The sequence below is a fragment of the Corapipo altera genome, unplaced genomic scaffold (genome assembly GCF_003945725.1).
Source record: "Corapipo altera isolate COAL_440 unplaced genomic scaffold, ASM394572v1 64, whole genome shotgun sequence".
Classification (NCBI taxonomy): domain Eukaryota; kingdom Metazoa; phylum Chordata; class Aves; order Passeriformes; family Pipridae; genus Corapipo; species Corapipo altera.
This window is the reverse complement of record NW_020884893.1, coordinates 2,060,454-2,085,691: the sequence shown is the minus strand read 5'-3', so window position 1 is coordinate 2,085,691 and position 25,238 is coordinate 2,060,454. Positions and strand designations below refer to the sequence as shown.

At 41.6% G+C, this 25,238-nt stretch overlaps 1 protein-coding gene across 2 annotated transcripts in view; it reads left to right on the top strand.

The window, feature by feature from the left end:
* The window catches only part of PREX1 (phosphatidylinositol-3,4,5-trisphosphate dependent Rac exchange factor 1), a 145,669-nt gene that overhangs the window by 101,209 nt on the left and 19,222 nt on the right, over positions 1-25,238 (top strand). Inside the window, exons 14-27 of one of the 2 annotated variants that reach the window (XM_027645996.1) lie at positions 1,969-2,044; positions 4,157-4,229; positions 5,497-5,639; positions 11,664-11,756; positions 14,197-14,345; positions 15,256-15,341; positions 17,045-17,181; positions 17,637-17,808; positions 18,981-19,168; positions 19,923-20,084; positions 20,645-20,855; positions 22,075-22,333; positions 22,649-22,855; positions 25,137-25,225. In XM_027645996.1, the coding sequence (XP_027501797.1) occupies positions 1,969-2,044; positions 4,157-4,229; positions 5,497-5,639; positions 11,664-11,756; positions 14,197-14,345; positions 15,256-15,341; positions 17,045-17,181; positions 17,637-17,808; positions 18,981-19,168; positions 19,923-20,084; positions 20,645-20,855; positions 22,075-22,333; positions 22,649-22,855; positions 25,137-25,225 (2,045 nt within the window). Of the gene's footprint in view, positions 1-1,968; positions 2,045-4,156; positions 4,230-5,496; positions 5,640-11,663; positions 11,757-14,196; positions 14,346-15,255; positions 15,342-17,044; positions 17,182-17,636; positions 17,809-18,980; positions 19,169-19,922; positions 20,085-20,644; positions 20,856-22,071; positions 22,334-22,648; positions 22,856-25,136; positions 25,226-25,238 lie in introns of both variants that reach the window. The other variant, XM_027645995.1, reaches the window with a different exon arrangement.

The window sequence follows — 25,238 nt, the reverse complement described above, 5'->3', positions numbered from 1 at the left end:
TGTTCAGGCTGGATTGAAATGGGGAGAAGAACCAGTGAACTAATGCTGAAACATTGATTCTGATCAGCATTTAACTGCAAGCAGGGAAAGACTGGGCTTTGGACCAAAACTGATGGCAGCTAATTCAAAACTCTGTCAGCATCTGTATGAAAATGTTGGGAGTTGCTTCTCACAATCTGGAAACCCCTAGTCATTAGTACTCAATATTTTAATATTTTCCTTTATTGTTCTGACATTTCAAAAGCACATTTTCTCAAGATAAGAGTGTGAGAGGGGAAAAACTGCCCAGAAAACTCCCACAGCTTTGTGCTGGGTTTAGCACATTACTGGAAGACAAGTTGAAAACTGCGTGGAAGCACGAGGAGGAAAGCTTTTGTTCTGAGGACACGTATACGTATTTCTGGAAATGCTGTCATGTTTTGTTGGGTTTTTTCCAAGCTCTCAAAGTCCTGCTTCCCTTTCTAATTTCTCACACCCTGCATTCTGCAAACACACAGGCATTTCTGCTGTGTTTATTTACAGCAGCCAGTCACACCGTATTTCTGTCTGTGGATGATTAGTAAAAGGAACATGAGTAGGATGGACTTGAGATGGTGCTTGGATATTAGATTTCTAGAAAAAGGGAAATATCAGGTAGTGTGGTGCTAACGAAAGAGGAGGTTGATTTGGCAGAACTGAAGAATAAAATCTTCTCTTGAGCTGCCATATGGAAACATCCGGACTGTGAAACAGTCCCAGTGGCTGTGAAAGTTTCCTCCCACAGTGGAGCCCAAGCTTCCAATGGAAGGGCCACCCCCAAGGGTGAGAGAGGAATTAATTCTTCATAGCCCGTTCAGCACTTGGCCTCTCTACTGAGGCTCTCAACGAGAGGGAGCCAATTAATGCAAATTAATTGTGGAAATGGCTTTTGTGATGTGGAACTAGGAACTGGATCAAGACCACGAAACTTATTTCATGTGGGCCAATAAACAGCCTTAAAATGGCTTTTCTTCTCTTATGAGCTGGATTAAATGCAGTGACCTTGGAGGTGAAAGGTGTTAGAGCCCAATGTCCTGAGCCACACAGCCCTCTTATATTTGTATCAAAATTCTTTAGAAGTATTTCACAGAAGACTTAAAAACATCAATTATCTCCATGGCTCTGAGAAGAGGAATGGAAGAAAACTGCAAAAAAGCGTCAAGTTACAATAGGGTTCCTTTTCCTTCTTCCAGGAGCAGTGCTGCTGCCTACAAGGCTGGGGGTGAGTGGGTGCCAGTTGTGTTACAAGACCCAAACACAACACTTCTTTTCTTATTTACAGCGACTGAAACCATCTAATGCCAGAAAAGGACACTGGGTACCCTATTTGTGTCTGGCCACTATGTGATGTTTTACTAAAGAAAGTAAAATCTGAACAAGTGTGGGCAATCAGGAAAATCTCTCTTGATATGAAAGTGCTGAGTTCTGTGAGCCTCAGGGGGTGTGTAGGAGGGTCCCTGTCTATGAGCACGTTGGTGGGTAAACACCAGAGGAGAACTGTTGAGGGTTGTAGGTGGAACTGGCACTGAGCCAAAAGATGTAAGCTGGCCATGAATGGATTTCAGATGGAAACCAGAAAGGTGATTTCCAGCCAGAAGAATGTGATTTTTAGGAGAACTGATGGTGGCAATGTTCAAACCCGAGTTACAGCAGCAGCTCAGGACATCTGTGAAAAGAATCTCTTGGTCACCTCTGGCGGGAATGTGAACTCCCTGAAGATGGTTTGAAACAACATCCAGAGAAATTTGAAATACCACTGCTCTGTGTTGATCTGAAATATCTTCCTAATTCAGGTTGTTAGAAATGTTTAAAACTTATGCCTTTCTTCTAGAGAAAAAGGATGTCTGCTTCTTACTAATAGTAGGTCACAACAGTATATATAGGTTTAGAGTACAAAAGAAATGTATACCTTTTTGTCCTGATTTTCCCTCAATTCTCTTCCTTAATTAGAGACCGTGACTATCACCTAAAGACCTACAAATCAGTAATCCCTGCAAGTAAACTGGTGGACTGGCTTATTGCACAGGTAAGAACAGCTTCAGGTACTGCTATCTTTGATAAGGAGCTTAATTTTTCAGTTCTATTTCAAAGTAAATAAAACATATTTATCTAGAGGATATTACAACATAATTAAACATATTCTGATTCTCTGAATTTATAATCTTATGTCTTCTGTTACTGTTCATTTGGTGAAAGTTTGTTATTTGGCAACATAAAGAGGAAGTCCTTTGCTAGCCCTAGGAGTGGTGAACTGGCTATTCATGGGGATGTTTTGTATTTCTTGTGATTTTGGGAAGACATCTAACCTAATGTTGATCTCATTCAGTCTAGTAAAATATTGCTAAAAAATGAATCTGGAGTTTTACACCAACAACTGCACCATTGCCTTTAGAAATTGTAGTTGCCTCACATTTACCTTGTAATTACGGAGAAGAGTGTGTAGCTTGAGGAATTCAAAATGTAGCTTTGATAGTGTAAAGCCACCTGAAGGGAGAGTGGGTTGTTTTGTTAGGGGAATGTTTTGAGGCCAAGGTAATGTCACCAGGAATAGTCAAGTCTGGTTTAGAGCCTTCCTACGCAATGATTTTGTTGCCTAGGACAAAAGTAGATTCCTAAGGGTTTAAGATGGTAACATTAGAAGGCATTTCTCCTCCAGTTTATTTATAGTTGAAAGAATAAATTAGACTTTAAATCCCAGCCTCTGCAAAATAAACAACCCATTTATCCCATAAAGTAACACAAAGAGACAGTTGAGATTTGTCCCATGACAAGACGTTGAAAATGAGGGAAAATTTATGAAGATTCAAAGTTTATAGTTAAAGTTAAACTTCAGGTTTATTAAAGCTATTTTCTTGGCTTTCCTTGTGTGACTACATAGCCATGTAGTTCCTTCAGAACTGCCTTGATCCTTTTTCTACCAAGACAACAGTATTTAAGTCTTAATTTGTAAACGTTGTGCCTTTTCTGCTCTCAGAAAGCCTCTTCAACAAAAGCCAGTAGTGCTGCTGATTGGCAACAGCTGATCCTGTTTTATCCTGTATTTAAATAGTACCTTTACAGCAATGTTCTTTGCCAGCATTTGCTAAGGCTCTCCTTAGTAGGACTTGAAGTAGGACTGATGTTCTACTGACAAGATAAGAGGGCTCTTGGTTCCTTAAAACAAAGTCAGTTTGTTGCCCTGATGTGAGAGCCTTAGGGTATCTAGTTCTCCAGATGGAGGGGAGAAAAGAAGGTGTGTTATTTGTGTAGGATACAGCTTCTAAGTTAGCAGGACTGGAAGCAATGCACTGAAGTTGCTCCTCTTGCCAAAGCAGGAGGTGCCCTCCCTGCTGGAATGAGCTGACCCACTGCTCCCACTGGGGTACCAGACCCTGGGTTCCCTGGAGCCCCTTTGGGGCAGGGCCACTGGTCATCCCACATCAAGGGACCAGTGTTACCAATGTCTGTAAGACCAGTAGTAACACCTGGTTTTTATCAGCACTATTTAGAACATATTTGTTTGCCTAAAAAGTACAACTGTGTTTGCAAATAGAAATAACTAAGCAATTCTTGTATTTAACCGAGTTCTGGGTGCAAAGCTTAATGCTACCACTTCAGGGAAATCTGTAAATTTGCAAGTCACCTTTGGTAGTTGTTTTGAATGGCTGCACTCAAGGCTTCAGGTAGTGAGAAACTAAAGCCTTTGCTGTGTAAGCAAACAATGCCACTGCAGTTTTAACCTGTCTGACCTTTGGAGTTCACACATGCTGGCTTTACTCAGTTTTTTCTCTCTCAAGATCTCTCAGCTTCTCTCTCAAGAAGGAGTTTTATTGTCTGTGGTTAATGGGTCCTGAAGTCCAACACTGTCATTGCAAATAAAAAGTCTTTACATTGAGATAGAATTGTATCCTTTTGTGAGTTAAACAACTATTTTCCCCAATCCTGATCCTTCTCCTCCTGGTTCCTGTAGGAGGGAGAGATGCTGTCTGTAGGAACGAACAGGGTTTGGGCAATGGGGATACCTATTTTAATTTCTTGCTATTGTTCCCTGCAGAGACCATGCTGCTAATTTCAGAGCCACAAGCTGTGTGGTGGGGAAGGGGGAATGATTTAGCTTAGAAAGTTGTCTCAGATGTAATATTTGTCCTCTTGTTTCCAGGGAGACTGTCAGACTCGGGAGGAAGCTGTGGCTCTGGGTGTGGGACTCTGCAATAACGGCTTCATGCATCATGGTAATGCACCAAAATTGCTTCCCCCAGCCAAGTAAAGAAGCTCTTACTTCAGGCAGGTTGGCTTTTCTAGGCCAAACATTCTGTGTACACGACTGCAGGCAGCAGGTCCTTCTAGAACAGCCTTTGAGGTTACACATCATGTCTAAGCCTGGTACCTCCCCAAGTGAATCCCCTTGCTGACAGCTATGGGCAGTTGCAGAAGGGATTAGACAAGCTACAAGGGACATTTTTTTTCACTGCATCACTTCCAGAGCTATCAGACCAATGCACAAGCCAACTACTGTCCTGAAATATCCCAAGAATTGTCAGGTAAAAAGTAAAATTGCCTTATTCTTGCCTCTTGGACAACAGGCACAACCCTCAGTGCTGAGGCTTCCAAATTGGAAGTGCCAGATTGCCAAGTTAGACATCATCCATCCTCAAATGGGGGAAAGTAAACAAATCACCTCTGTATCAGTATCAAAGAGCACATACAAGTCCTAAGAGTAGACATAGTTTGTCCAACGAGACATTGTTTTAGTCATAGATAACATTTGCTCCCTGTATTTTGCATGGTGGTTTTGAGAGCAAATTAATGTAAATAAGTAATTGAGAATTTGCACAGTACTTGATAAGAAGGTAAGAATAATTGGGATTTTTTTTTTAAAGAATTTGGTCTGGTTTGAGCCCTTGCAAACTTCTGGCATTCTTAATGTCCTTTGCCAAGGAAGACCTTTGCCTAAGTACACACTGAATGAAGAAGTTGCTCCTCACTTGTTGATTTTATTTGTAGCTCCCAGGTCTTGTATTTGAGAAAGCAGTAAAGAACTTTTTCACACCTTCCAGAATTTTATAGATCTCATTTCCCTCTCATTTTTTTTGTTTTTAGGTTGAAGAACCTTATTCTGTGTGGGCATCACAGGTGCTTTTAAGCAGGCACTTTACTCCTCTTTGCTCCTTTTGTAGTTTTACTGTATTCATTTTGATGTGGGAAAGGAGCATGAGGTTTTGAGAAGCATCTTCCTTCCGAGAGGATTTTTTGCATTTTATATACATTCTGTGTCACATCATGTCAGGAACTACTGTGCACTGTGAAGAAAAGCATTGCCCTAAAATACAGCATTAGCATAAAAATACAGAGCTGAGTAGCTGACTGATAGGGATGCATCTGGTCTGTGTTCTGTGAAGATTGGGGAAGTATTTAGGATTTCTTTTAACTTTCTTTTTTGTTTCTCTCTTTCTTTTTCTGGGTAAATGCACATATGTATTTCATAAATATTGTTTCAAGTCCTGGAGAAAAGTGAATTTAAGGATGAATCCTTATATTTCCGCTTTTATGCCGATGAGGAGATGGAGGGAACCAGTTCCAAGGGCAAACAGTTACGTAATGACTTCAAGCTCGTGGAAAACATCCTGGGAAAGAATCTTCTGGTAAGAAATATGTTAATGTAAACCTTGATGTTTCTGTTTCATCCAGTGCACTGTTCCCAGGAAGTCCTTTTGAGAGTCTGGAAGTGAGCTGGGAGATGGAGATGTCTGAGCAGGCACCAGAGTGTTGACGTGGTAGAGGAAAAAGTAATGGGCACTACTGTCTTGGGAGATATCAAGTTTAAACACAGTTTAAATACCCTTATATGTGAGGTAGCTTCAGGTGAAAGTTGAAAGGTTCATAAGGACACAGATATTTCAGAGCATTGCAGTCTAAGCCATATGAATATGCCCTGCATGACTGGATCAATTATCAACTTTACTTTGTTTATGGGAGACCATTTTCCAGACAATGCTGGGGTTTATATTCATGCTTTTGCAATATTACTGTTATCTCCAGATTCCCACCTCACTGTCCCAGCCCTTACTGCACTGGGATTATTTTAACTCTGGTGGGATTTGCTGGTCAGACTGGGGCAAACATTTTGTTCTGAGATCCATGTGTACTGCCAGTGGCTCCAGGCCCATCTTTTTCTCCCTTTGAACACTGGTAGAATGCAGGAGCAGGATAAAAACTTAGGTCAGAGACTACAAAGGCAGAATTCCTGGAAAAGATCCAGAGGTCCATTAGATGGGGAAAACCTTTCCTGTGGTTCACACAAATTTCACATCTCACTATTGTTTTGTCTCCCTGGAGACCAAGCTGTGTTTGTCTCAATGGCCAGAAGTAATAGTTAAAGCACCATGGTCCCTCAAAATTATTCTTCCACATGCCAGGGACTGGAGTGTCCAGTTAATATGATTGTCCTCTTGGAGAGTTGTTGGATATAGGGAAGCAGTTGGAAGGTAATGAACTTTGTGGGGTGTTTTTATTGTGAGTTGGAAAGCACTCAGAGATCTGTTTCAGTTGGTGGGAACTGCTGTTGTTGGAGTATTTTTAATACCTGATCAAGACAAGACAGTGTGAGGAAACAGATTGACCAGGATGTCTCTTCCACTTTTTCTGTCAGTTCAAGGCACTTCTGTTAAAATGCCAAAACTCAGTGGTAATGTTAGCTGTGAAAGGAGGGATTTAACATTCTCTGATTGTTTTCTTTTAATGTAATAATTATTTATTAGTATTCAGTAAAGAGACAGAACAAACAAGCAGACCTTGCTCCTGGACTATTTACTACTGATTATTAATTGTAATCTCTAATTGGTCTTTCCAGTCACTCCACAATTTAGTAACTGAAGTAATTGTGACAGGAAAAATATTAATGTTGCTATTATTATAGTTCTGAATTGCATCAGACAGCCTTTGTCAAAATGCAGTCCCATCTCAAACAGAAAACAGTCAGAAATGAGCAGCACATGCTGAGTAAAAAACCTCCTCCTTAGAGGGCACACATTTGTGTCAGATGTATATAGTCCTCCTAAACAAAGGAGATGCTTTCATTTGCACACATAAATTGGCAGTGCCCTGAGTGTTTGTGAAGTCCCCACAAAAGCAGTACAGTAAATGCTTGATGCTTACCCACAAAAAAAGTGCCTGACTTCTGGTTTATGCTGTGTTTAGCAATTATGAGCAGTTATTTAGCAACAATTCCCAAGGCTTTGCTGTCTGGGGAACATCCCTGCTTGCCTCTACACTCATGACAGGATCCTTCCCATCCCTGGAATCCACTGTAGGAAGTTTAATGGAATTTCCTCATCACCGGCTTTTGAAATATGCTTTTCTCGTGCCATGAAATCCTACCTGGTTTTGGGTAGGTTCCTACACTCCCTCCATCTAAGTCTGCTGTATCACAGGAGAGCCTGCCCTTGAGAACTGAAAACAAGAGAAACCTTGTCAAATATTTATTAGAAATATTAGAACAAAGTGCTTTCAGTGTAGAACAACACACTTCAAACAAAATCCAGTACTTATTTATTTGCGCAATTGTTTCTCATTGAAGGACGTAAATCTTGACAAACTGAAAAAATATACAACATTCTTTGCATAGTTGAAGAGAATTTGGAAGAATTTGTGTTTTGGCCTGCCTCCAAGCATTGTGGCCTGGTTACTGCAGTGTGCTGAGAACTTGTGAGCAGCACCTCTCCTTGTCAGCCCAGCCCAGCACAACACACGTCAGAGCTGGTCACCTGGAGCTGAGTGTTGCCTGTAGAGATGAACCTCCCTCAAAGTTGTCTGAGAGGTTTAATGCACTCTTGGTGCTGCAATCCCAGAAGACTCAGAGGAGAAGCATTCCCAGTGATTTCTGAAGATGATGCCTGTGTACATTTTCTGTAATGTTCTCGAAACTGTTGTGCTGGATTTGAGGTCTGGACTGGAATTCTAAACCTCCTCAACTTTCCAGACCTGTGATATCTCTTACATCCCTTCAGGATATCCTGTATTTCTTATCCTTAGCAGTGTGTGGCTTTGTCTCCCTGCAGTCTGTGGCCAGGGCTGGGGCCTGTCCTGGAATTCAGCTCCTGTAGGACCTGGGTAGTGCAGCACATTCCAGGGAAGTCAGGGCTACCTGGGGTTTCATTTATCTTCTCACATGAACCCACTACCTGGAGCAAGTCACTCCACGCCTCAGTTTACCATCTGAAAATTGGGATGTTAAATCTCACTCATCCATAGGACTTTGCTACTTTGCTGTTACATTTAGAATCAGCTTTGAAAATGAAGTGTCCTTATAGTTCTGTACTTCAGATATGAAGTTTTTAGCTAATAGTACGAATATCGTGGGAGTTCATGTCTTTTCCGTTTTAAACCAGCTAAACCAATAAACACATCATTCACCTTAAAATTCTTATAAAAGTATAGGATGTATTTCTGCTATTCTAATAATGAAAAACTAGTAGTTATTTGTATTACTGAAATAAAGTCATACTTGGTCCTCTTCCATCTTTCATAATTTCAGAATTATTTTTGTGTGTTGTGCTAATATAAAACAACCTAACTCTGCAAAATTTCAGCAGAGAGAATGCAAAAAAGAACTTTCCCTTTGTACTTTGTTATCCTGATCTACCAGTCTGTTGAAGCTAGAGAATTCAACTCAGGCATTTAAAACACTCCTGGGAAGAAAGCCACTAATAAGAGCTCATCCTCTAGGGAATTCTGCTCCCAAGGGGACAGGCTGGGACGTCAGGGATGAGGCATCCGTCATCCAGGTGTAGGTGGCCACAGGAGAGCTTGGGGTGGAGTCAGATACTCAAAATTCCGGTGAACTCTGAAGGGAAAAGCAGCCTTTAGGCTCTAAGTCTTTAACTGTTCAGAAGGAACAGTTGGAGTTCAGTGCTCAATTTCACAGCTCACAAACCACAAGAAGCTTGGAGTCATTCTGGATATATTCAGTCTCTTTTGCTAAAGGGGCAAAACATACCTTTAAGGATAATAGTAGGGATTGTTGAGCTTTTGTCTTTTCAAACCCTGTTTTAGTGCCCCAGAGCTGTTGATTTGTGAAAAGCTATGGAGAGTGGAACAGCCTGAGAGATGAGGTGGAAGGAAAGTAGCTCCTTTCAAATGCTGCTGAGGGCTCAGAAGTGTTCTGAAGTGTTCAGACTTGCCATTGTCTGATAAGTCTTTGCTCTTGAGGAGATTCTTACCCAAGTCAGGCTGTGCAAGTGTCTCCAACAGAGAAGGGTTTTTCTGGAGAGCTGTAGGGAAGGCTGTGAGAGAAGAATGTGCATCCTGGACATTGGGGTTTAAGGAATAGTGGTTGTTGTGCCTGTGTTGCCTCATCTGGTGCTGATGTCCCCAAGAGTTTAGGCTGAGAGTTCCTGCTTCAGTGTGATACAGGTGTAATAGACCATTCTTTGCACAGCTTTTCATCTCTACAGACCCTGTATCCCTGCCAAAATTCTCTTTGAATAGTGTTCTGACTACATTTGCCCTCTGGTTTTGATTAAACATTATTTCTCACATGGTCTCATTTGTTAACGTGGTTGTCTTTCAAGATTAAACAGCTGCTACCTTATGTTCCTAAAACTGATTGGGCTTTAGGGGCACAGAAATAATTCTTGTAGGTGGCAATTTAGTTAATTGCTTTGGACTCCTTAGGGATGAATGGGGTTCAGCTGTGGAATAGTAAGGTGTTCCTATTTTATAGTAAAGAATGAATCATAGCCTTCTCCAAGCATTGCATATAGAATATTATCCATGGTGTCCCCAGCACAGCAGCATCAGAATACAGAATGTGGGATTTATTTTCTTAACAACATGCTGAAAAAATTCCCAATGTCGATGCATTTGGGGTTCCCTAAAAGTGTTTTGGTTCTTTGCTTTCAAACAATACATTCTAGCAATATCAATGATCAGAGAAAGGTAGGTTATTAAAAATGATAGCAGATAAACGATCCTCATGCATAGTAATGGTGGCTGCACCCAAGAGATAGGTGAGGTAGTGGAGCTGCTGCCTTGTGAAGTTGGGCAAATCAAAGGCTGCAGATTTTTCAATGTCTGTTTCACATATGCTTTCAAAATTCAACAAAAGAAACAAACAGTCCCTTCAAATGTCAAATGTGAATTGGAGGGGAGAGCTAGCCTAGAAATCTTCCATTTCATCCCAAATGTGAAGTGATAAAAAGTACATGCTGTGTTGGGCTGAAACTCATTCCACTTGCAACACTAAAATTCTGACCAGCAGAATACTCAGTTTTCTAAGGTCCCTTATTAAACATATAATATTAGCATTGCTTCTGAAAATAGTGTGTTAGAAATAGCCAAAAATGACAAACTTACCTTTCAGTCTCTTTAATTCCTTGTCCATGATCTAATCTGAATATCACCTGGTAAGGACTTCTTCCCTGCACATGCATTATTTGAACATCCTGCAGATTATTTTAAGATCCTGCAGGACAGAAATATTCTAGTTCTTCAGCTTTTTCTAAGGTAATTTCCTGTAAAAGAACAAAGCGTGTAAGCTGATGGAATTGACTTCAATAGAAAAAGGACAGTATTTTAAAATAGTGCAGAAATCATCAGAAGCAAGGAAACAATTCTCAGTAATTTGTTTTCCCCAGTGCCTGCTGGATTATGAGTAGCTTTATTTTTCCTTTTAGCTCAGTTCCGTTTTATCAGATGGGTTTTAGTACGTAATGTTTGCTCAAATGCAAGATGTTTATCTGGTAGAATTTCCACTTGTCCATTTACTAGTGGCCAGGCTTACTTAATTTTTTTATAATGGGAAGTGAGTTGTTAAGCTTTTAACTCATTAATAAACCACTTGAAAAGAATGAGTGAAACATATATTTGCCATGATTGATATGTTTAAAAGAATATGTAAAAGGCAGGTCTGTGTGACCTCAGTGCAAATAACAGGAAACAGAAACCCAGTAGCAAGAATTATGAAGGCTTCTGTCAAATGTGAGAGGTGCAAACTGAGCACAGGGCTTGTGCTTTTTCCCTAATACAGGACTTTTGTGCCAGGTCTCTAAAGGAAGGACCTGTGCATGCAGGAGTTGTTCTCTCACTGGTCACGGTGTAGATTTCTGTGGTGTGTGGTTCTATCTGTAGCAGATACGCCTGAGATACTCAATTTATCTCAAACTGGTTGCTGAGAAGGACTCAGATCATTCGTTATTGGTATGTGGGATGTATTTTAAAAAATAAATAAATTACTACACTTTAATCTGTAAGTACCTTCACCAATGGAAAATACTGAATAATGATGTTATCTGTAAGTGTAAGATCTAACAAAGGACAAAGGGCTAGGAGTTAAAACCAAATGCAGTTTCTAACGGAAGAGTTTGGAACAAACTCTCAAGGATGGGAGTAGATTCCTCACTTCTTAAAGACTGTGGATCTTACCTGGGTAGCCCTCTGGAAATTCTGCTTTAGTTTGCTCTAAGGGCTCAATGAGGAAATAACTAGATTAAATGTTATGGCTCATATTATGTGGGAGATCAGACCAAATGACCTGGTAGTGCCTTTCAGCCTTAAGACATGCAAGTCCATATCAATCGTGGCTTGCAGTGAAAAGTCCGATTCCTCATCTCCAGCAGCTTTTCAGCAAGCTCCATACTTATGAAGCATTGCCTTGTGCTCTGTTTAAGATTTTACCAGAAGAGGATGACTATGGGTTTGACGTGGAAGAGAAGAACAAAGCAGTTGTGGTGAAGTCGGTTCGCCGAGGCTCCTCTGCGGAGGTAGGACCTGACGTTCACGTCCTCCTGTCTGAGAGTGTTTCAATACTTGGAAAAGGCACAAACCCACAGTTGTAAAATCTGTTTCCTCCTAAAGGCAGCAAATAGAATATCGGCTGTCTTCTACAATTGCCATGGTAATGAAGCTGTTCCTGTAAATGGCCAAAGTGTTTTAGTGTCACCAGGTGACTTGAGTCTCGTTGATAAGTGATTGGACAACAGCAGGATCTCTGTGTGGTGATACCTCAGGTTCATTAGCAACCTCAGCTTAAGGAGGGAGGGAAGGTAACACTGTTTCGAGTTAGCAAAGGTGTTCAGTGGGAAACAGGTTTATTTGAGTGAAAGCTGCATTTTTATATATATTTTTTTTCCTTAAAAAGCATGCACTCATTTCTCTCCCTGGAAGTTTCTAAGAGTTCTACAGAATATATTTACTGTGTTTCTTTGGGGCACATATATGGGCAAAATATCACCAATCCGAGTATTGCACCATCACCTTTTATACATACAAAACCCATGTGTGGATGACACAATGTCACACTCTATTTACTGAAATAAGGCACAGACAGACTGAAAATCTGTCTCTTAAAAGCTGTTTAGGTGCTTTTTTAGCATGTGTAGAGATAAGAGAGGGCTAAATGACTCGTCCAGAGTTTCACAGTAAAGTGTGACAGCACACAGGTAGAGCTTCTTCTTAAAAGTCCAGGACAACCATTACAGAATTTCTGAATGTCCACGTTCATTTGTGAGTGTCTGCTTTAGACTACAAATAACTACTGGATAATTTGCCCAGTGTAAACAGCTGAAGTGGACAGACTGATTTTAGCAAGCTGAGAATGTCAAATGGGAAGGAATTTTGAACTGAAGCTTAGTATTAAAATTAAATTATTTCAGTATTCCTGATTCTCATTTGGTTTATGGTCACCAAAGAAACCAATCCTGTGCTTTTTACCTCATGCTCAAAATCAACATGGGTTGGCCAAAAATGTTATTAATGTTAACCTGTGCTGTGAACTATTGCCTGCCAGATAATCCTTCTACCCTTTCTTTGGCTGGATGCCTGGGGAATAGCCTGCAAATCTGTTGTGTTTTAAGACAACAGAAGCACACAATTTTCTAAGGAATCTTTTTCTTGATCTTCCAAGACAAACTATCTGTGACCATGAGCCCGTCTTTTGAACTCGGTCTTACAATATTGCTCCAGAAAAGAACTAAATCTGCATCTCTCTGAACCAGAGGGCTGTCAGCTCATTCTGGAAAGACTCGAGGTCCAATGGTGATGCATTTCATCAAATTCTTGGGCTTTTTTAATTGCTTTGTGATATTAGAAATATATCCAGCATGTAGTTTGTTGTGGCTCAGCATTTAGAGACCCTCTCCCTGCTGTCATACTCTTCAGGGACAAAAGTGAAGGCAGCAGCTTTGCTTCACAGCTCATTGCATTCACTAAGGCTGGCAGACTTCAGGCCTGAGTAAGATTTCAGGTTCACCAGTAAAGTGGGAAAAAATATAGTACTTACATGGATTTATTCAAGATTGACATGTTCTCTTTGAGTTTGGAATTATGACCTCCTATTCTTGAAACAAAATTGGAACATAGCTGAAGCAGAGGTTATGGCAGCACAAAGCTCAGTGCTGTGTGCAACAAGGGTCTTTGGGGTTTCTGCTGAGCTGTCAGAGTTGCCAAGCATTGTTTTTATTATTAGTGTCTTTTCTTCTCAAATTTTTTTAGAAACTGTTTGTGAGCTGTTAGATTTGCCTATGCCAGAAGCAGTTTCCAAACTGTGTTTACGAGTTGTTAAGAACATCAAATTCCTGTATGTACTGATGGGGTGCAGGAACTGTAGTTTGGGAACTCTTTGCCTGGCATGTGTGTCCAGCTTCTCAGTTTTGGCCCTCAGACAGAGTAGTGCTCCTGCTCTTTCTCTCCTGCTCCTGAAGGATGAGCAGCCCAGGACCCTCCCTGTGGGAATTGTGCCCCTGCTGCTGGCATCAGCTGCCTGGGCCTGTTGACACTTGCTCAGCTCACCCAGATGGAGGGGCACAAAAAACCATGGAGTTTGCTTAGTTGGAGTGTGTCGCATCTCATGCTCATCCCAAGTTCACGTGTCTTCACAAAGACATTCAGAAAGTCTCCTTTATTAATAGTCCCTTAAAAAGTTGCAGCAGAAAAGTACAAATATATATCTATTGCAAAGTGAGATACACCTGAGCAGTGACGTGTTTCTAAAGATAGGGGTGAAACCTCTTTGTTTCCTGCAAAAGCAGAAAACTTTCAGGGGGAGTGACAAATGACTTGACGAACCAGCCCTGTATATAGAGTATCCCACTGACAGTAGTCTGAGGAGTGGCCATAGGTAGGGAACAGTTGAACCTTGGAGCCTGAGCTTTCAGAGATGCTGCCGGTGATCCAAGTGCTCTGTGGTGTTTGTTCCCTTTGCAGATGGCTGGCCTGCAGGCTGGAAGGAAAATCTACTCCATCAATGAGGATTTAGTGTTCCTGCGCCCGTTTTCAGAAGTGGAAACCATCTTAACCCAGTCCTTCTGCTCACGAAGGCCACTCAGGCTTCTGGTAGCCACCAAGTCAAAAGAGTAAGTGCCAAGATGGGCAGACAGATTATCAAGAAATGTCAGTCCCTAAGTAATACTTCTGTGGTTGTAGTGAAAGCTGTGCAAACACTTTACTGTGCAGAAGCTACTCAATAGGGGAACAAATGACAGAAATGAGAGAGCAGGAGTCACGGCTTGTTTTCAGTGATGACCCTCAGGCTGCTAGAAGGGGTTGGGTTGTGTTCTCTTTGTACTGTAGGTGAAATACTTTTGACTTCCTTGTGCACAAACAGAATGGGATCACAAGGATTGTCATTCTCTCATGTGTGAAGCTTCTCAGGCTCTTAATATTTGTGCCAGGGAAAACAAAATTTCCGCCCCATTAAAGCTTGGCTTATTTTTTGATGACTCTAACAGTATCAGCCCTTACAGTTTTTCAGTCTATTATTATATCTTATAATGAGAGTTGGCCCTGTTAGTGTCTTGTGCATTGTTAGATTCTGTAATCCCAGAATGTACCATAGAGTTGAACATCTCAGTAAACACTTGATGCTGGATTCTAGTCCAGGTTGTCTTGTCTAGTGTATATTTTTATTTTTTAATGAAAATGATATAAGTCAGCACAGCTGCAACAAAGTGTGCCTAGAAAGGGAAGTGAATATAAATACCACAGATAGTTTCTGTCAGGTGTTATTCACTTAAAGATGTAATAAATTAAGAAATGCCGAATTTTAATTAACAAATAGAATCTCCCATCTGCCTTGGAGATTGAAGATGGAGTAGATGATTTTTTCAAGTCTGTTTATTTGTTACTTATTTATAAACAGTGTGGATGCTTTCTTTCATCTGAACACACTTGTGAATGCCAGGGAAAGCTGCTGTTAGAACTGCCCAGAGCTCTGGCAGCCTAACTCAAAATCCTGCTTTCTCGTTCTCTTTGATTTATCTGCAGAATTATTAAAATCCCAGACTGTCCTGAAGCCCTTTGCTTTCAGATCCGGGGAGCAGCACCACCATACGTTCATGCAGTAGGAAGAGGTAAGGAGGAAGTCTGTGGTACAGTTAAGGTGGGAGTGCAGCTGAATATATATACATGTTTATATAAAGAGCGTGTGTGTGTGTGTGTGTATATGTATAAATATATCTATATTAAGACAGATGCAGATTTCATTGTCCAGCTTGTTCCATACAAGTTCTGACAACCTTGGTGACCACAGTGACAGGAACCCCAGTCATGGGGAAGAATCACACTCATGTAACCACAAAACAACGTGAGAGTTCCTGCCTCAAAGTGCTCAGCGTGTAAATGCTTTCTGGGACAGTGGTATCATTCTTACCAGCTGAGTGTTGGGTCTCTAATCCCATCAACACAAAACAAGGAATAATTTAATTCTACAGTGGAAGAAACTTGGATACTGCAATCCACAGTACCGTGGAAAGACTTTTAGTAAAGCATTATCACTTGAGCTCTTGCAAGTTAGAAATGTGCTTGCTTAGTGACCCTACCATTGCTGCTTGTGAGACTGCCAAGGTCCAGCTTTACAGCCACAGGGAATTAAAACACAAAACTGAGATGGTTGAGAAGAAGTTGAGGGGTTAATGCTGTCTGTTGCTTCCTCAATATTTTTGCCTGTAGTCAGCCACAGTTTGGGTCCCTGGGTTTTGAAGTGAAAGCCTAACCTAACCTTAACCCTGCTGCAGGATCAGCAGGTTGGGGAGACAGGTCCTAACATGATCTGGACATCACAAAGTAATACTTTGGAGACTACTTCTCCCTTTACATTGGCTTATACTGCTACAAAGTACCAATATAAGATAGAGGCAGACTGCTTTCCTTCATCTTTTTAAAAGGACAAAACACTGTTTGGCAGAGATATTTAGTACTTCTGCACCTGAAATGTTAACTGAGCTACAAACAAAGCACAGCTTGAACCTTTATTCTCAGCAGATGCAGAAAATGTGGCGTTTTAGACATACACCACTTCCTTCCTTGCAAACAAACGTGTCTCCAGATGAGTGCAGTGACTGTGCAGGTAGCACCCACAGATGGTGTTCCCAGGGACACACATTTATTGCACTCTTTCATAACAGCACCTGTAACCACTTTGTCACAGTCTGGAGGGCAAGCTGGAAGTGCCAGCTAGGAAGATTCTTCCTTTTTCAGGATTTTTCCAGCAAAAGACAAATTGCATTTAAAAAAGTGCTTTAAAGAATTAATCACCTCAGCTGTAGATTTCTAGGAGCCGAATTTGGGTATCAGTGTTGTTCAGTGTGAATTTGGAATAAATCCATTGAAGCTGGTTATTGCACTCTAGACTTACTGGAGCTTTAAGTACATCAGCCTTTTTCTGTGCCACATTGTGCAACGTGCAAGTGTTCTGTACCTTTCAAGTGCAAGAAGCTGGAACAAATATAACAGTTTACATTTAAGCAAGACCTCAGCTAATGTAATCATAAGGCTGAAAGAGAACCATGTAAGAATCCCAAATGATTTCCCACAGGGATTTCGATTTTTAGTATGAGTGCATTTAGATCTGGGAGGTCTCTGTTTTTCCCAGCACTGCTGAAAACATGAAGGATAAACACAAAGCTCTCGGAATAAGGACTTCTTAGCAAAGGCAGCACAGCATTCACCCAGCTCTTCTTACTCCTTTTAACCAGAAACCCTTTGCAAACTTGCCAGTGTTCTCTTCCATATGCAGATGGCATTTCTGTCTAACTTCTCTCCTGTTGTTTTTCAGGCTCTGAGGCTGCAGCTGCAGGCCTTCATCCCGGGCAGTGTATATTGAAAGTTAATGGGAATAATGCAACACATGGCAATTATACAGAAGTTCTGGAGCACTTCACAGCCTACAGGACCAGACAACAGGAAGCACTGGTATGAACTCAAAACCTCAAAGGAAGTACATTAATTCCTGCCCTTCTTCTGCCCTCCCCTTCTCCTGTGCTTTTATGCTCACTAAATATTCAGAAAAAGAAGTCCACGTGTTTCTTTTGACTCATTTCCTCCCTCCCCAGTGTCCTGCTGTCACTGAGGGACCTGGTTGCAGTTGCCTAGAGTTGCAAAATACCTAAAAATAATATGAAAGCAAATTCATGCACACACTGCACACAGTATTGAAAGTTATTAACTACTGCTAACACTAGAAGTTCACCCAGATATTGATCTAGGTTTTATGTTCTCTGAAGTTCAGAGAAAAGCTGGGGGAATGCTCATATTTCAACCAACTTAGAAGGTACAGAATTGAGAGCTAGATTCACCTTTGTAGTCCAAACATTTGGAGATTGGGCATTTTCAGTGAGGTCATGGCTGAAGCCTGTATCTCTTGAAAGGGGTTGTACCAGTGGGTGTACAGAACACATGAAGATGCTGAAGAGGACAGAGTTCAGCAAGCAGCAGCCCCTGCATATGTGAATGGCAGCCACCCTGGCTCCACCAAAGACCACCCTGCACTAGAAGGAGATGCAGAATTGGATCCTCTTCAAAACAGCCCACAGGAATCAGGTAAAGATTCTCATGGTGGAAGGAGACTTAGGGCATTTTGGAGGCTTCCAAAAAGAAAACAGCAGTAGAAATATAAGGTGTGATTGTTACTGTAGGATATCTCTTGTCTTAGTAAAGCTTTGTAATAAAATGAGGTCTGCCAGAGGAAGTACTCATATGCTGCCATTTATTCAGAGGAAGATACACATAGAAATCATGCCTCTGTGACTCTGTTCTTTACAAGAGATCCAGTTTCAGGAATGAAGAGGCTCAGCATTTTTAGAATCTTTTGGTAGCCCCTGCAAACCAGGAATTTGTGGGCAGTAGCTGGTGGGGAGGGAAGGCCTGCAAGTAGCTCCACCTAGAATAATCTATGTTTTCTGTTATTTTAGATTAAAGATTAAGGTGTTAAATTGCTTTGATCTGGAGCAGATTTTCAAGGCATGCTATCACTGTGTCAGCAGAAGGTGGGAGTGTATTTCCTCCAACTTACAAAAGTGTAACTCATAAAAAACAGCTTTACTTTTATGTTGAGAGCTGTTTTGGAAAAGTAGATGTTAGGGGAGAATACTGAAACGAGATTTAAGCCAAAGGACTGAACCTGGACTCTCTGAATGCCATTGGCAGCTTCTCCTGGAACAGATGCACATCTGTGGATCCCATCTAAGGTCTGGTGAACCTGGTAATCCAGTGATGGAACAGTGCAGCTCCAAGGTGGAATAGCTGGAGCAGTGCCCTGGTGGAGGCATGTGAGCAATTCTCTGGCAAACCTCAGCCTGAATGTAACTCGAGTCTGTTCTCTAGTGACAATAGCATTGCTGTGTGTAAAAAAATGTTATCACTTCACCCGATCCTTGCCCTTGCATCTCAGTCTTCCAGAGGGTCTTTGCAAACTCACAGATTAACAGACTTCACTTCCTTTTGAAAGCTTTCTGTTCATGTCTGTGAACAGAACTAGAAGCAGTGTCCTGGCAGAGATGTGTGCTTGCACACATGGAAGAACATCAGAATGGGGATTTTGGAGCGTGTGGTTTCTCTAAACCTCTTTCACTGTCTCCATTAGTGGCCAAGAGCAAATGTCTTCCTCGGGATATTCCCCCAGTCTCCAGCAGTAGGTAGTTCAGACACTCCTTGAGCCAAAGGTTGTGTCTTTGCGTTTAATAATTCCCTCTAATGACTTATTTCTGTTCCAGCCCAGACACCACAGACCATCAGCTCTCCACTGGTCACTGGGGAAGAGACCCCTCTCATCAGCCTGACTGTGGATAACACCCACCTGGAGCACGGGGTGGTGTATGAATATGTCAGCAGTGCAGGAATCAAATCCTTTGTCCTGGAGAAAATTGTGGAACCAAAAGGTTGCTTCAATCTCACTGCAAAGGTACCAGAAAACGTACATGGCCAGCTTCATTCCTAACCAGAGTGGGAAGCCAACGATACAGTTTATTATTGGCTGGTGTGGGCCTGGCTCTTTGGATCAGGTCACACGTGGTCTTCTCAGCCCTGCTTGGAGTTCTGTTCATTAGAATGTGCAGAGTTACAGCAGCTCTTTTGGTATGAGCAAGTCAGCAAATGCTTCCAGGACTTCAGGTGCGGAGGCAGAGGGAGGGGAGCCCTCGGCTGTGGAATCCTCCCTTTTGTCTGCCTGGTAACGTAGTCTCTGCTGATACTCAAGATTGATCTTTTCAGGCAGGCATTTGCTTTAACTTGGAAGAAAATCAGGCAGCTTTTTCCCACCTGATAGGCTGGATGGATTGCAAAGGGAATTGAGCAGAATTGCTGCTATCAGAAGGCAGCAGAGCACTCAGTGTCCTGGTCATCGCTGAAAAATGAGCTCATAGTAGATGTTTCTGTCACATCTCAGTAACATTATTGTTATGTCCCAGGAAAGTAGGCCAGAGCAGGTAACTTGGACAGTGCACAGTGGATATTTTGATCCACTTCCATTACTCTGACATTTTTTGAGACATGTTTTGTGACTCGGGGACACGATAGTGCTTCTCAGACAGTCATAGAGGCAGCTTGTTCTGGAGGCAGCTTCAACCACGGGGCTTTGACACTCACTTAGTGGAAGAAAACTGTATTTCCCCTCGCTTTCAAGTCTCATATCATTGACACCCTGTCTTTTTGTTTAGATTTTAGAGGCCTTTGCTGCAGAGGACAATCACTTCATAAAGAATTGCAAGAGGCTCATATCCCTAAGCAGTGCTGTGGCCACCATGCCCCAGTATGAATTCCGGCAGATCTGTGACACTAAGCTGGAAAGCATTAGCAGGAGGATCATGAACTACCAAGAGGTACAACACTACTAGTTATGGGTGAAGTCTCAGGACAATTCTTCATTGTGATATGTGAGTCTTAGTATTCTGTATTAATGAATCCAAGCAGCTTCTGAGGTGGGTGTCCTGGAGGCATGAAAACAGCTCTGCAAGTTACTGAAATTGCAAGTTTTGGGTAAAAAAGACCTTGTCTGGAAATCACTCCTTTCTACTTGTCAGAGCTGTGGGTTATGACATATTATTGCAGGTTCATTGCCACAGTATTAATGAATAAATATGACAACAGAATGATCCATGTCTTATTTAACATGAACATAAGTACAGTGTATCATAGTGTAAACAAAGTATGTGTGCTTTTTTTGTGCAGTTACCTGGGCTGTTTGAAAAGGGTGTGCTAGAAGGTATAGTTAATTGCTTTCATTTGTTGTTTTATGAGCTTTTTTTTTTGAATGTGCTATTCCACCTGCAGCAGAAATCTGGATTTCTGGAATGGGAAGCAGGAAGAGAAAACAATTGTCTGTATTGCATCATAATTTTTTTGAGAACGAAGTAGCACACACCTGCTTTATTTCTCACAGTTTGCAGATGAACTGAAGACAAAGGTGAGCCCAGCCTTCAAACAAGCCATCATGGAAGCACATTCCCTGAGCAGCATGGATTTCTGCCCCACCAACTGCCACATTAACCTCATGGAGGTGTCCTACCCCAAGAACACTACCTCAGCAGGGAGGTCGTTCAGCATTCGCATCGGACGCAAACCTTCTATCATCGGCCTGGATCCAGAACAAGGTGATAACTCACTTTCAAATCACACTGATTTTATCAGCATAAAAAGTTGTGGTTTTCCACTGCTCAGCAAGGTCAAAATAAGTTCCAAGGAAATACAGCCTTGCAAGTACCTTTTTTCCTCTTTAACATTTTGTATAAAATGACAGCCTCCTTCTGTTGTGAAGTAGTGATGCCTTTGAGCACAGAGAGGCTTCAGGTCAAATGTTTTTAGCTAAGCAGTTTGGGCATCTCACATCAATCCAGTGTCCTGGAGCACTGTTGCCCTTACTAGAGGTGACTTCCTGACTAAAAGTGACCCAGAATGCCCGTGCTGTGAGGAGAGGCTGTGTTCGGGAGGGCAGCAGGAGTCAGTCACGTTGTAGTGCAGATTTCTTTTGCCATTGCTGAACAAATTCCATGCATTGGAGCTGAAAGTCTCACTCTGTCAGGAGATCTGTTTTCTGCCCTACCACCTGGTTAGTTGGGTTCCAGCATTTCTTTATCATGATCTCACCTGATGTGCTTCTGACTCATTGCCGTGTGAAGGTCAGAGTGCAGGAATGTTTGGAGGAGGGAAGTGTAGACTAACCCATCTTTTGAACAGTGGCAATGACTATTCAAATTGAGGTCAATAAAGATGCTTGGGGGTATGAAATATTAAACCCCATAGTATTTTTATTGTGAGCTAAAACACAGCACCATGAGGGCTGCTATGGGGAAATGAACACTATCTCAGCCAGACCCAGTACAGGAGGTTAGCAAAGTACCACACCAAAACTGTCAGCATTTCTAAATGAAAAAAAAATAATTTTTCTTCTGTAAGGACATAATCCTGTTTCTTTAAATATGTGTGTGAGTGTAAATGTTTGTAGGGGTAGAACAAAAACACAGATTCCTGAGAGTCCAAATTCATTAACTTTCAACAAATGCTTTTAGATTCTCTCCATGTTGTCTGTATGAGTATATGTGTAGACAGTTCAGTTCCTGTCTTCAATAATTTAACCCTTTTCTGAACTGCAGTAGATTAAAAACATCTAGTTGGCATGCCAAGAAAAAAACCCCCACAACTTTTTTTTTTTTTTCCCAGAATGTTTTTGTCATAGAATGTAATTAAATAAAATAGTTCTGGGAAATTTTAGTTTTTCATGTTAAAATTCCACCAATCCTAAACTAATATCGTTGGGATGGAGTGAGGAAAGTCACGAGAGCCACACTAACCAGATCCTTTGATGTTTAGCAGGCACTTTAAATCCAGTCTCATATACTCAACATTGCATCACCACTATGGCTGCACCATCCTGGAGATGTCTGACCCCAGAAGATGGAGATCCTGATGGTAGCTTTGGCCAGCAGAATGGAGGAACAACTCAGGAAGAAAGAGGACTCAGTTTTCTGCTGAAACAGGAAGATTGGGAGATGCAGGACTCATACTTGCACCTTTTTAACAAACTTGACATCGCAGTGAAGGAAATGAAGCAATATGTCATTCAGATAAATAAGTGAGTACAGAACCCTGTGTGCACTGGAGAGAGAAATTCTGATAACATTGAGGCATTAACCTCAGAAAACACATTGTGCTGTCAGCCCCAATTGTCAGCCTCTTTCCTCACCTGTTCACACTTGCCTTTGCATGAGGATCCTTGAGGGTCCCTTCCCAGTGGCTGCTCTGGGGCTGTGTTTGGATCAGTAGGAAGTGGTCTGTGTAGTCCATCCTAACTTCTAGCAAGGTTGCTTGTGATTTCATGAACCTGAGTTCAGCCTTGGTTACAATCCTTCCTTCATGAGACTGAGAGCTGTGTGTTCTACTTCTGCAGACTTTTGTCCACCATAACAGAACCTACAGAGGGTGGTGCCTGTGAGCCACCATCTGCTGAGGAGACATCTCCACCTTCCCTGGGAACAGAAGAGAGTGATCCTGACAAAGCTGAGCATGGTGGAATCAAGAAGGTCTGTTTCAAAGTTTCTGAGGAGGACCAGGAAGACTCTGGACATGACACAATGAGCTACAGAGACTCCTACAGGTTAGTCTGAAGATTGTGCCACTTTTACCTTGCTAACAATGTGTTTCAAAGTTCTAATTCATGGATCCAACAAGTTTTCTAGTCAGTCCATTATCTACTATTCACTTAGTAAAGTATTCACTATCATTACATTTATTACCATGGTGACATAAACAGCAAAAAACCTCCCCCAAAACAATGCCAAAATACTAAAGCTTCTAGAAAACTGAATAAAATTAAATAAATAGGTCTAATGTGACTTTCCCTTTCTGTATCTTATGGCTAGAAACTACAGAAGCCCAGCAGAATTTGCAGACTGCTTGTTCTTATAATAGCTTCTGTTGTAAGGGAGTGTTTCCATTTGGTTCTGCAACCAAATTTCCCAAAAATCTGAGACACAGAAACAGAAATGGACGTTGAGTTTTTATTTTTAATGGGCCTTTGAAACCACAAGTGCCAGTGTTTATTCAGGTGTCTCAAAATCTTGTTTTGGGGACATGATTGACTGCTGGTTCTCCAGGAATATTTGCTGCCAGAGGAGATCTCACACACTCCAAATCTGTCTTTTTTGGGAGGAAACATTTGGAAACTCAGCTGCAGAAGAAATGGAATAACAAGTTGTAACTGTGTCTGACCACTACAGTTTAACATCATTAACAGGCCAGTTTTACATTTGTAGTAAGGCCCTAGAGCTGGGAGGATCCCAGGGACCTGAATGAATGCTGGGTCTTTGAAAATTCCCTACTGCAGTCCTGGTGCTTTACTTGCCCTTGTTGGGCACTGGTACCAGTAACAATAGTTCCATCCATGCAGGGCTGCAGAAGTGGCAGAAGGGGAACAGTTTGTGTTGGAAGGGGTCTCTGGAGCCCCCAAGGTCCCATCTCTTGCTCAGGACAGGGCCAACAAAATTGTTTGCTCGAGGTCTTGTCCAGTTCAGTATTGATTGTCTCAAAGGACACCAAGTACAAAGTCAGTGAAGAATAAAACGAGCACTTCAGTGCTGAGGTCTGGGACATCTGTTTGTTGTGTGAGATTTCAATCTGCACACGTGCTCTGAAGCTTTTGGAGTGAAATGTGCTGTATTTCTTTCACTGTTAATAGGAATCCCTGTTTAGTTTAAATTTCTGTAATTGAGGTTAATCTATTCTGGGTAACAAAGTGACAGCACAAACAGTCTCTGTGGGTTTGTCACTTGTTCCAAAATCCTACACATAAATGTAAGATGAGAAACATTATTCTGTCTTATCTTTATTAGACAGAGGCAGAGAATTAAGCATATATTACAGATAATAATTACTCAAGGGAGAATAAAATATGTTTTAGTGGGTTTTGATTTGAAAAACTATTGAGGAAATACAAAACCAAGCAAATTACAGATAAGAAAACACCTTGTTTGCATTAGTCATGCTGCTTTCACTGGGATCGTTTGAAATGTAATTCATAAGGGTTTGTACAGCAGAGCAGTTGCCATAAGTATTAATCTTCTTGAGAAAAAACAGATTTCTTTGATATTAGATTTAACAAAGGACCCCAATTAGGGTTCTTCCAGTTGCTCTTACATTTTTCTTTCATGTCAGTCTAAAACAAAATCAGAGGAAGAGACAATTTGAAGAATTCTGTAAGCTTTGTTTTGGGCTCGTACCATTAAAACCTCTGTCATTTCATTGGAAGGGGAGAGCCTGAGATCCATAGCATTTTTGATTACTTTTATTAAGTTATAGGTAGTGGAAAGTGAACTTTAAAGAGAGGAGATTCACACTAGAGTTTTCCAGGTGTGCACAGCCAAGATGAAGCTGACTGTCATGACTCCTCTGCTTTCTGAGGTAGTTTTAGGATCTGCAGTACCTGATTCTCCGATGGTATAGATCCCTTAAATGTCCTCTCCCATCTCAGTATCTGTGCTACTGCAGCCTCTCAATATGCTGGATTTGGATGCTGTAATATCCTGAAAATTTGTAGCAAATGTTGAGTTAAAAACTCAATTATTTGTCCCCTACTTGATGCCCTCAGAGCAGGTTTTCTGGGATGACCCAGCCAAGGGTGCCAGGGCCGTTTGCACTGTACAGAACCAGAGTGATACACTGGGCATTCAGTGGGCACTACAACTAGGAAAAGCCAGCCTGGGGCAGTCCAGCCCCAGAGGCCTTGCTAAGGGCTGTTCTGCATGTCATTAGTGTGTCATTTGCATTTGTGGAACAGGATTAGGTGGGGGGGGCAGTGCTGATGAAGCCAGAATGCTGCTGTGTCAGGGGCTGGGTGTAGGGACAGCTTTTGTTCTTCCCCTCTTTGCTTTTCTTTGTAGTGAATGTAACAGTAACCGGGACTCGGTGCTGTCCTACACCAGCGTGAGGAGCAACAGCTCTTACCTGGGCAGTGATGAGATGGGCTCAGGTGAGTGTGTGCA